The 12,388-nt window shown below is 35.8% G+C and overlaps 2 protein-coding genes and 1 non-coding gene across 3 annotated transcripts; 1 reads left to right on the forward strand and 2 right to left on the reverse strand.

Moving 5' to 3' along the window:
- Positions 1–710: 710 nt before the first annotated feature.
- Positions 711–2,761, forward strand: LOC121749673 (transcription factor MTB1-like). Its single transcript, XM_042144258.1, has one exon. It carries the CDS (start codon positions 950–952, stop codon positions 2,579–2,581), a length of 1,632 nt encoding a protein of 543 aa, XP_042000192.1. The 5' UTR covers positions 711–949; the 3' UTR covers positions 2,582–2,761.
- Positions 2,762–4,670: 1,909 nt separating this feature from the next.
- TRNAL-AAG lies at positions 4,671–4,751 on the reverse strand. The gene has a single exon. It is a non-coding gene; the product is annotated as a tRNA-Leu (tRNA).
- Positions 4,752–10,737: 5,986 nt separating this feature from the next.
- Positions 10,738–12,143, reverse strand: LOC121749710 (dof zinc finger protein DOF5.1-like). Its single transcript, XM_042144307.1, has 2 exons — positions 11,985–12,143; positions 10,738–11,793 (listed from the first exon to the last, which is right to left on the reverse strand). Exons 1-2 carry the CDS (start codon positions 12,033–12,035, stop codon positions 10,894–10,896), a joined length of 951 nt encoding a protein of 316 aa, XP_042000241.1. The 5' UTR covers positions 12,036–12,143; the 3' UTR covers positions 10,738–10,893.
- Positions 12,144–12,388: the final 245 nt, after the last annotated feature.

Below are 12,388 nucleotides of genomic sequence, written 5' to 3' on the forward strand. Positions count from 1 at the left end.
ACTATTTCGTTGTTAGTTGTAGATGTGATTTTTTTGATGCTTGTTGTCGATATCTTATGATTTTTTATTGTCTGAATGAACTTTTTTACCTTTAAACGTCTTAAAATTTACATTAGTGCTTATTTTCTTTTATTTTTGTTTGTATTTATCATTGTATTATTATTAGTGAACTATTCATTCTTTTGCTCCGAGCATTTTACTTTACCAAATAAAGAAAAACCTCCTACCACACACAACCTACACGTTAAAGCAACTAAACTATTTTAAAAGCATGGAAAAACAAAACTAAATGCGGCTCACGTGCTTCTCACACTCCAAACTCCCCTCGTGTCACGTGCCTTTCACGTTCGTTGACATGAGAGCCTTTCTGGCCAAACGAGAAACGTGTGAGAATCATGATTCCCACTTTCCACACGTGTCCCACATTCACCCACTTCCCCCGCCACGTGTCCCGCTTCCCACCGTCCGATTCTCTAATCGCATCACAAAATCAACCAATTTGGAAATCACTCAAAATATCAAAATCAAACCCTTTGTAACATCCCATAAATAATCTAATAATCACCAAATTAATATTAGTAATATATCTAACTTGAACAAAAAGTGATACACATGCAGGGTTAGGCCAAAAAAGGTCACGATCAAAAATAATTTAAATTATTAAATAAAATAACCATAATTTCATTTGCCTCTTTCCGAATAAGCTTCTTTCTTCTTCCTTTCTCACTTAATTTATTCAAACTATTCTTTTCCCATCTCTCTCAAATTACTAAACCGCAAAATCCGGCAAGTAAATTCTTCCAATCCCTTCCATTATTCATCGATTCTTTACTTTTGCATGTTAGTTTTTGAGATCTGAGCAAAAGATTTAATCTTGCTGAATTTATTTAGATAAAAACTTGGTGTTTTCCTCTGTTTTTTGTTGAACAAATTTGATTTGGAGTGTTTGATGAGGAGAGAATCTAGTATGGCCGGTGTTAGGTGGACCGACGAAGATAGGGCTATGGCTTCTGCCGTTTTAGGTAGCAAAGCATTCGATTACTTGATTTCAAACAAGGTTTCTGCGGAATGCTCTTTAATGTCGATTAGCAATGATGAGAATTTACAGAACAAGCTCTCAGATCTAGTAGAACATCCCAATTTGTCCAATTTCAGTTGGAATTACGCAATTTTCTGGCAAATGTCGAGGTCAAAAATTGGGGATTTAGTGTTGGGGTGGGGGGACGGGTGCTGTCGGGAGCCCCGGGACGATGAGGAGGATTCCGATGTTACTCGGTTCCTCAAGCTCCGGCAGGAGGACGAGTGGCAGCAGCGGATGCGGAAGCGGGTTCTGCAGAAGCTGCATATCTGGTTCGGGGGGAGCGAAGACGAGAGCTACGCGTTTGGGTTGGATAGGGTGACGGATGCCGAGATGTTTTTCTTGGCGTCGATGTATTTTTCGTTTAGTCGAGGGGAAGGGGGGCCGGGAAGGTGCTTTAGCTCGGGCGAGCATTTGTGGTTGAGCGATGCGTTTAAGTCGCCCGTTGATTACTGCGTTCGCTCGTTTTTGGCGAGGAATGCGGGGGTGCAGACCGTTGTGTTGGTTCCGACGGATATTGGTGTGGTGGAGCTGGGCTCTGTTAGTTGTGTTCCGGAGAATGTGGAGGTGTTGAGGGCCGTTAGGTCGTCTTTCTCTTCGAAGTCCAAGAGAGTTGCAGTGAATGAGCGATCGAAGGGTTTTGTAGTCGAACAAATGGTTCCTAAGGTTTTCGGGCAAGATTTATGCTCTGGTCGCGTGGAATTGAAGGGGAATGGCGATGTTAGGAAGGTTGAATATGGGAACGGGAACGGGAATGGGAACGGTTTGGTGTGGAGACAGTACCCGAACGCGAAGCCTGCAACCCCAGTGGAGGTTTATAATCCTCCAAGGCAAATAAAACATCCGTTGAACCGGAAACCAGCGCAAATGCAGATTGATTTTGGTGCGAATTCGCGACCACAGAGCACAGAGGCAGAGCACTCTGACATTGAAGTTCCGTGTATCGAAGAGAGCATGCTGGTATCAGAAGACAACAGGCCAAGGAAGCGTGGCCGGAAGCCTGCCAACGGGAGGGAGGAGCCCCTCAATCACGTGGAGGCGGAGAGGCAGCGACGCGAGAAGCTGAACCAGCGTTTCTACGCGCTGAGAGCGGTGGTTCCGAATATTTCCAAGATGGACAAAGCTTCCCTCTTGGGAGATGCGATTGCTTACATAACCGAGCTTCAGAACAAGCTCAAGGGCTTGGAATCTTGTAACGGGAGGCTGTCGGGAGAGGCGTCAGTGTCGGAAAATCCGCCAAATACGGAAAGGCCACCCCCTAGCATCGACATCCAAGCAGGCGTAGGCGAAGTCACCCTGAAGGTGAGCTGCCAGCTCGATGCTCACCCCGTGTCGAGTTTCGTTCGAGCAATCAAGGATGCTCGGGCGACCATAGTAGACGCAAAATTTGCCTCCGGGAGCGAGAAAGTGTTCCATACCTTTGTCGTCAAATCAGATGCACCGGAGCGGCTAACCAAGGAAAAGCTGCTCGGAACGATGTCACGCGATCAGCAGCAGCCGTAGTCGGTCGGGTAAATAGCGATATTTAATGTTTTTTACAAAATAATTAGGCAGTGAGAACCAATATGGAAATCTTTTGCAGATATTATTGTTAGGGAAACAAAATCTTTTAGTATAGATTTGTTGTAAGAACATAGCTTTCAAGATTTATTGATTTGTTAAGTTCAATTCAATTATGACCTATATTTTCTCAATTCAAACATCGTTTCCTTTCTCTGTTTGTTACTTACTTGAATGAGTAATGTGTAATACTACTACGTGATATATGTTTTCTGAAATTACTATAAATAGTTGATGAATTTAAGGTGGTAATAAGATTATGATACCATATTGACAACTACCTAGATACAAGTAGATCTCTTATTCTACAACTTCTGTTTTTTGCTATAAATGGAGGTTACAGATTTGTTAGAGAATAAATTTGTTACTACATGATTAACTGTTTATGGTTGAAGATTAGAGATGAATGATTGGTTTAACAGCTTTTTCCTTTCTTTCTTTATCAGTACGATCCTGTGTAAACTGTACTAAAACCGACAGATATACAGTTAAAAAAACAAGTGTTTCTCTGTGTTCGGTTCCGGTTCAAGAACTGCTGATTTCTGTTCTGGTTCAAAAACAAATTGGTAGCTTAACCAGCCCGGCATAAGCAATGGCGTGTTTTCCCGATTTCCCCAATTTTTCATGATTTTTTTTTCAAATATCAATTGTTTTTCTGGCTTTGGGCCAAAACTACAATTGTAAGAGTGTCCACTATAAGGTGGACACTCCAATAGCCCCGCCCTATTTTTTGTTCACAACCCCAATTTTTTTGTCCATAGCTCTAAAAATTTGTTTCCGCCACTATGGTGGACACTTCCAATAGCCCTAAAATTTTATAACCAATTATAATCAATTATAACAAAAAACGTGTATTAAAAAAATTAATTCTTCCTTCTTCCTTCATCTCTCAAAAAATTATCAAAAATTATAAAAAAAATATTCAATTCTTCCTTCTTCCTTCATCTCTCAAAAAATTATCGAAAATTATAAAAAAAATAAAATTCAAGGGGGCGGCCGGCGCGCCGACCGCCGCCCCACTATAGATAGCCCCGGACCTGCGCGTCCTCGCCCCGCTTTCGCCGAATGGTCGTCCGCCCCCCGTTTCTCGTCCGTCCCGGGGCGGACGTCGCCTACACTATGGTTCGCCCCGCGACCACCCCAACCCGTGGCTATCCATAGTGGATACCCTAAAAGTTTTGCAATCTGAACGGTAGAATGGAACTCGAGGTTTGGTTCAGCTCATGAGAGACGGTCGTGGTTCGAAAATTGTAACTTGCGATCCTATTTCGGTTTTTAACCACGGGTTATTAATACGTTGGCAATTATTGAAACCAATGAAGAAACAATTTTAATGTTCAAACGCTATTGGAAAAAATATTGAAAATGTGTTTGCTAGTGAGAATTGAAACTGTAACCCTTTCTTAAAGCCTTGCATTTTCACTGTTAAACATGTGCCAATTTATAAATACTAATCTCATAAAAAGAATATTTTGATATTAAAAATGCTTTTGTAAACATATATAGTAAAATTTATGCTATTATAGTTTTAATTATCAATTTGTTTTTATGAAACAAATAATCATTCAGCCCGATTGACCATCAACCTGCTCAGGTAATAAGCCCAACTGCCCAAGTAGTCTGGATATAATATTGGATTATAAAAGCCAATCTATATATCTCTCCATTCTTTTCAAGTTATTAGGATAAATAAATCATTTAGTTTCGGACTATATTGACATCTATATACGGATATCTTTATGTTTTACATGAATCTACATGTCATTTATATAATGGAAACTTGATGAATGGAGAAGTGTATATAAAAATGACCAAATTAGAGGCTTGAATATGAGATTTTATATTTTATTAATCTACATTTGATGCTAAAGTGAAAAATAATGGGGGTAAGTGATAAAAGAATAGTAAAAATGAAAATAATTGTAAAATTATTACTCATTTTTATGCCTTTTTTCGAACCATATAGATTCGAAGTTTTATTTCTATATAATGGTACTCCCTTAAGTATTAAAATAAAAATAAAAAAAATCAATGTTGAGAGTGGGATTTGAACCCACGCCCTTTCGGACCAGAACCTTAATCTGGCGCCTTAGACCAACTCGGCCATCTCAACATTTGTGCTATATTATTTTGATATTTGTATTTCAATAGGAATTTAAAATTATTCTCTATTTCTTTAATTGTACATTTGTAACATTTGTGCAGTGTTTCGTCATCTTAGCTTACATGTAGTACACTATAGTAACTTTCTCTTCCATAAATAACGTTAAATATAGTATTACTACGTATAAGTTTATAGCCTTTATACGAGTAATTGAGTAATTTGTGCCTCAATAATTGTTGATTGTCATTTCTAAAATGCTCATTTGTTGAGGCTGGTTAGTTGTTGTCGTATATGTTTGAATGTTGTAGTATGTGTCTTTGTTGGGGTTTCGTTTTGTTGCTGTTGGCGCTGGTTTTAGGTTGTCACTTGTTAGTGGTCTTCACGTTTTTGTTGTGTTGAACCTTTAACTCGCCGGGTGGTTGAGTTGGAGCTTTTTTTTACGTAAAGAATATTTATTAAATTATTTTATATTAACAATATATTTTGGACTTTTCCCACTAATACTTTGAGGTCTTCTTGGACTTAGTAATGAGAGATAATAAAAGAAACTGTGAGAAATGATTTTCCCTAACAAAAGAAGTGAAAAAAAACTGGAATTCCAAGAAGGTAAAATTGATTTTTGGAAAATAATTTTTGGGTCAAGTTTCTATAAAGCAAGATGGTAATGGCCCAAATTTCAGTTCAAACCTGCATATACTTTTTGTGTATAGTCAATTTAATGAGCCCAAAATAAAAAAAATAAATAAAAAAAAGTATATGTGGTCCATAATTTTTTATAGTAATGTATAACAGCAATTGGGGGAGACACGTATTCGTCTACTCACTTCCTACCAAACAAACGGCACAATCATGATGGATAATGCCACAAAATAATTAATGTTCGGCGATATACATATTTATGTATTGTTATATGCATTTTTCACTTGCAAATATGCAAGTTTAGGCTTTATATATCTATGTTTTCTTTTGTAAATTAAATAAGGATATATGTGAGAATATGGAAGGGTGGACATTTTATCAAAAAAAAAAAGAGTTGGGAGTACGATTTTACAATACTTATTTAGAATTTTGTAATACTATACTATGATTTAAATCTATTCAAACTATGTGATGAACTTAGTAGTATTATAGTTTAGGTGCATTATTTAGAAGAACGTTTATAAAAGATAAAGCTGCATGCCTTCTGCCACATACAGTACCCACAGTGTGTGTGAGAATTTATGCTTAATTATGCTATGATAGTATACTACAATTATGTTACTATTTTGTTTGTGGATAATTTTCCCTAACTAGCAAGATCTGGCTTGGATTTCCGAGCCTAACAAATACCATCAAATCTCTGCTAATAGTAATAATTAATTAGTACATCCAGCTTTCGCATAATTAAATACTTTGTTTTACGTAAATTAATGTGCGTGACACAATCTTGGGATCACGACAGAATTGAATAAATTATTGATTCAAATAAAAATCGATTCATTTATTGATGATTTAATAAAAAAATCGATTCATTTTATTATGATATTATACTTTTCATTAAAGAATTTTTTGTCTCAAAAATCATGAAATTTGTCAAATTTGTCAAATCATGAAATTTGTCAAATTTGTCAAATATGTCTAGTAAATTTTAAAATAAGTTGGAAAAATCACGAAGTTTGGATTTATTAGCAACAATCGCACAACGAAAAAATTCGATCACCTATATGTAATATATTGCTGGTATTTTTTTATCAAACGATAATATTGCTATTTTGTATAAATAAATGACACGTTTAACTCACCGTCACGCATGTATACTTTCTCTGTCATTTCAGATGCAAGTTCATCAAAAATTTCACTATTACAAACAATTTCAAACTTCATGATTTTTTCGATTTATAAAATTGTTGAAAGACTATAACTTGATCAAACTTCATGGATTTTTCAATAATTTATCCAATATTAAATCAATAATTATTAGTATTACTTACTTATTTATTAAAATTAATAAAAATAAATAGTGTTTTATGGCCGGACATATAACAGCAGCCTAGCTTCAATAATTATGACAGCTAACCGACAAATAATCAAATCTGCATGATTATCTCTGAATATATGCATGTGTGTCTGTATGTATATGCTGTGAGAGAGATAGAGAGCTTTATTTTGAGAATAGTGACTTTATTCGTTGTTGGTAGGCAGCTTTGATTCTTACAAAAAGTGAAATTCCAAAGATTCCTTGTCTCTATGGTAAAGAAATTTTATCTTAATTGTTAGATTGATGTCATGATTTTGGATGTCATCATGAATTTGCTCTTTGAGATTTCATTATGTAATATAAAGTCTTAGTGTCTCGTGTCATGAATATCATGTGTAATAATCTAGCAACAATAATATGATCATACAATAATTTCAAAAAGTAAAAACACTATTCAAAATAATTGTATGCTATCATTTTGCATTCAACAGATATTATCATGTGTGCAGTGGTGTATCTACATAGAAACAAGAGATACAACTATATCCCGAAAATAAAATATAATAGTAATATAAGAGTAAAAGAATAATTGGTCGTATTAGAAACTCCATGTCACCATAATTATTTATTGCACCCAAACTAATAATTCTGGATATGCCTAATACACATCTTTTTCGCGGATGAAGTTGGTGGTGAACGTTAGGATGTGTGTTAGGATGTGTGTTGCCTGTTTACCTCATTTTTTTCTATTTTCTTGTGTTCGATTGATATTTTTTGTTTAATAATTTCGGATTTTTTTCATCTTTTAAAGTGGTTTCGTCATCTTTTATTGTTGTTCGCTGATATTTTGTTCTTAGCAATTATTTTGTATCAAAAGATAAAGTTGATTTGGAAAGACTCTCAAACAAAAAATTTCCAAGTCACAAGTCAACCATGAATATATGCCTGATCACTATATTTTCTAATCACAGAATATACATTGGAATAACGTAATTCTTCAGAAAAAGACTTTTCGAATGGAATTCACATTAAGCAAGTTCCTATTTTCTCACTACTGTGGTTATAGTTAAATAATATTGGGAGGAATAAATGCTTAGTCATATTTTCATACGACTTTTATTGTTAGAATATTATATACTACAATATTCCGATTAATTAGTTTGAATCTTCAATAGTAGTAAGAAAATATAATTTTTTTTCTCGGGTTTTACTATACAAACAGATGTAGACTATAGTTTTTATTAAATATAATAATCTCATCTAAAAAAATTACTGACCAAATTTGCCTGCGGTAATCTTAACCAATCCAAACTAATTACTATGATGCTTAAATTGCATAAAGTTTAATTAATTAATTAATTCAAAAGTTACATCTTCCCTTATTCTGCTATTACAAAAATATACCCATTATATAGATAAGGCATAGTTTCAAGCAAGATATGCCACACACACTCAAGGAGTAAAAGCAAAAAAAAACATTATCTACTAATGCTTCATCTCTTTTAGTAAATTTTACTTATCTAATTTGACATTTGGCGAACTTTTTCGCAAATAAAAAAGTTTAAATAAGATTAGGTAACAAAAGAAGCATATGATAGAACATATTTCTATTGTCAGAAGCATGACTCTATTATTCACAAAGGAAACTGACAGTGCCATGCATTTTCAGTACCTAAGACCAAAAAACACCCACACACACTCACACATGATAGATACAGAGAGTGTTTCACGCGTACCAAAAAGTGTCTATGTGAAAATTAAAATAAATAAAGGTAATTAAATTGTCGAAAAAACTATGAAGTTTGGTCAAATTGTGGTCTATCTCACAACTTAGAAAATCAACCACCAAAAAAGTGTCTATGTTAATACAGGTTAAATTGCCGAAATATCATGAATTTTGGTCAAATTCTGGTCTATACAGCAACTTTGAAAATCAACTAGAACAAAATGTGAAGTTCGAATTTGTTATTAGCTATTCAATGGTAAAACTTTTTGGTGAAATCGTATGTGATATGGAAGCCGAAAAAATCATACATGGATGTTACCATCGATAAATTAAACAATGTTAACAGTATATTACACATAGATGGCAATTTTTTCGACATGTGATGATTGAAAACAAATCCGAACTTCCTAATTTTTCTGGCTGGTTTTCAAAGTAGCAGAGAATTTGACCAAACATTATGGATTTCTTTTGTAAATTTTCCCATAAATAAATAAATAATTTAACAAGAAATTCCTTCGACTTGTTGTCTTCATGATCTCTCACTCGTCCATTCAACTCTTTATGTGACTCTCTCTCTCTCTCTCTTAAAGCTTTAGAAGCTTTTATGGGGTTTTGGGACATTGAATGCTTTTTTGGGGTTTTGGAAATGGAAGGAGAGAATGATATGTGTGTGGAATTGAGTGCGCATGGTCTTTTAAGAATATTGTCCGATTTTGTAGAAAAATACAAAACATCAACACATATTCTTGGCAAAATATTATTGAGAAATCATTGTAAAAAAATGATCACATTATGCATAAATGTATGTATATGTAAGTATTGATTGTTAAAGCCAAACGGAATTATTAAAACAGAACATTATTTCGACATGATCTGAGTGAGAAGTTTCCTAGGGAGAGTGAGCACAACTAAATTCTAGGTAGATTTTCTGATGAGAAATTTCAGAAATTTAGTCAAAAGTGAATAGTTTGGATTTTTCTAGGTTTTTTAGGGTACGATGTAATCCTTAGGTAATTATTGGGTTTCAAGGCATTGAAGTTTGAGCTTTTGTTTTCAAGAAATATTATTAGATGTTGTTTTATGCTTTGTTGACTATGAAGTCTCAAAGGAAGCTAATTAATCTTCGACTATGGTGAAATTATGGGCTGATGTACAATAAATTTAAATTTAATAAAAATATTATTTGAGCTAGAACTAGAGTTCTTTATTTTTGCCTATATATATTTGTTTTACCATTGTATCTTACATCCAAAAATTATATACTGAAAATATGTAGATTGTCATCGCCGCCGGATTTATACACATAGTATCGAATTGGGTGAACAAGTCCTTATGTTTCGCCTTTTATATTTGTGATATTATTTGTGTTTATTTCCTAATAATACACACTAGTTCAAATTTGTTTAAAGATTAAATGAGTTAATTAAGTTACAATATTTACTAATTTAAGTTCCTTCATAGCAATATTATACGCTCAATATACAAATATTTCGATAGGAATATGGAATAGTTAGATTCTACATAAATGTATATATACATTTTAATCTTCATATACTAATCTTTAAAAAAACATTGGTTAACGGGAGCACCAAATAAATCATAGTAATACTCTATTTTGATCCTATTAAAACATGTTTGCTTCTCAAACAATGACTTTTAGTTTTGTGACTTTCAAAAACCAATTAATCGTATTCTTTTTTAAGTTCTTTAGACTATAGTTTTGATAGAACAATGAACAGTAATTGCCACACAATATTGATAAATGAATTTGTTAACAAGCCACATATGGAAGATATATTCAAAATACATTCTCCACTTTATCTCTACAAGCACTTAATTAATGAGCTCACTTAGAAAAAAAAATAGCTTGATTGTCTTAATAAGTAATTAATTACATAATCATCCATCAAATATTTTTACATTTTTACACACATTTGTACTAATAGCTTGCCAATCTGAAAAGTGTGCACTCCATTAATTAAAAAAGGAACTCTATATCTGAAAATACTTCCTAAATTGCAAATTTACCCTACATTTCAATCAAATGTGATTCATAAAATCTAAATTAAAATAAAATCCTTATTGTACGCTATAAAGTTTGGAAACAAGAAGATAAGGGGGGAAAATTACTACCTCTAAAGTCACATCTTATAAAAATAGTAAAAACGTCTTTCAGTGACATCATTTATTCGATTATTAAGTAACCGAGTAAGGATGTTACACAAATACATTTTTGCTTAAGCAACGAACGAGTCTGTGCGTGCGCGTGTGCGTATTTTACTTCAGTCACCCATTTCTAAGAAAGAAAAAACTACAAGAAATCACACATTCATCTAAACATTAATCTCAGGCAGTACATATCAAGTAGAAATATTAAGCTAATTAATGCTCCAAAAAACCCAAAAATAAAATAAAACCTAGCAATTTCTAGGGCTTTTTTCAATTAGAGAAATGCTCGAGATCATTGATTACAATGGAGTGCTCGTCGAAGAAGAACTGAAATTGGAAAGCCCTGTCCAATTCGTGTTGGAATTCCATTGCTCATTTCCCCCAATTCCTCCCATCAATTGCCTCGACATATTAGGGCTTTCCTCCATTTTCACCGACGCCAGCTGAGTCAGAAGCGAGCTCGAAAACTTCAGCCGACTCGCTTCCTGACTCAGAAACCCGGCCTCGCTGCTGGGGAATTGGTAGTTCCCCTGCTGCGAGGCCTCCAAACCCCCGAAAAAGGGGAACTGCTGGACTTGCTGCATACGCCACGGCTCAATGCTGCCGGCGCCGACGCTCGACAGCAGCGAAGCCATCGCCCCGCCGCCGTGGAACCCCATCTGAGTCCCGGTCGGCGGGTAAGTCAAGCCCATGTCGCCGCTGAAGTTGTCGGTGAGTTGACTCAGCGGCGACATGAACCGGAGAGGCTGGAACTGCGGCAGCATCCCGGCCGCGGCGCTGGTCGAGACGGTGCTCGCGGAGGTCGACGTGGCGGCAGCGACCTGGTGGTCGCCGCTGGCGGCCGGGGAGGACTTGGACTTGCTCCGCTTGTTGCGGCGGCAGCCGCCCCCGACGGGGACGTTCCGCAGCGCGCCGCCGCGGGTCCAGTAGCGGCGGCACGTCTTGCAGAAGTGCCGCGGCTGCGAGAGGCTGTAGTTGTTGAAGTAGCAGAACTTCGTGTTGGTCGACTCGCAGCGCGGGCACTTCAGGGACGAATCCGGCATCGGCACGTTCGCGATGCGCGCCCGCTCCGACATCGTGCCGGGCCCGATCGGCCCCTGCGCCGCAGGAGGCGGGGGCGCCTGCTGCGCCCCAGCCTCCTGCTCTGGGAGCAGATGGTGGTTTCCACCGCTGCTCCTAATTATATGATGATTTTGTGGCTGAAAAAAAAAGGGGGAAATAATGAAAAACAAAATTAAAAGATGTAACAAACAAGTTATGAAAAATTAAATTGAAAAAAAAATCAAGAAAAGGAGATGGGAATATTTATCTTTTGAAATTCTTGCTTTATTGGCTAATGATCTCATGGAAAAATATGAAATTAATAGTAACAAAAAAAAGAAACCCTAACCTGATGCCAATTGTTAGGATCAAGATAAGGAGGAACTGAAGGAAAAACCATGGCTTCTTCTCTTTTGTAAGTGGAGAATCACATCAACTAGAAGCTTGCTTGAGAGAGAGAGAGAGAGGAGAGAGAAAGGGGGAATGAGAATATAGGAGCTAAAAATAAAGCAGGGAGCTTTATGCTAGTATATATATATAGATAGATATAGAATAGATACAGTGATTTTCATGGAAATAAAGCTATGTTACTAAATTGTTTTCACTGTCTAGTTTGGTATTGCTGGTTGCTTTTTAGGGTTTCGAGAGGTTGGTGTTTTATTTATTACTTAGTCTTTAAGCTTCTTTTTGTGGTTGCTGCATGGAGAAATCTGGTCTTATTTGCCACGTCATCCATGTTAGAAATTCCCACAT

Source organism: Salvia splendens, chromosome 9 (assembly GCF_004379255.2).
Source record: "Salvia splendens isolate huo1 chromosome 9, SspV2, whole genome shotgun sequence".
Classification (NCBI taxonomy): Eukaryota; Viridiplantae; Streptophyta; class Magnoliopsida; order Lamiales; family Lamiaceae; genus Salvia; species Salvia splendens.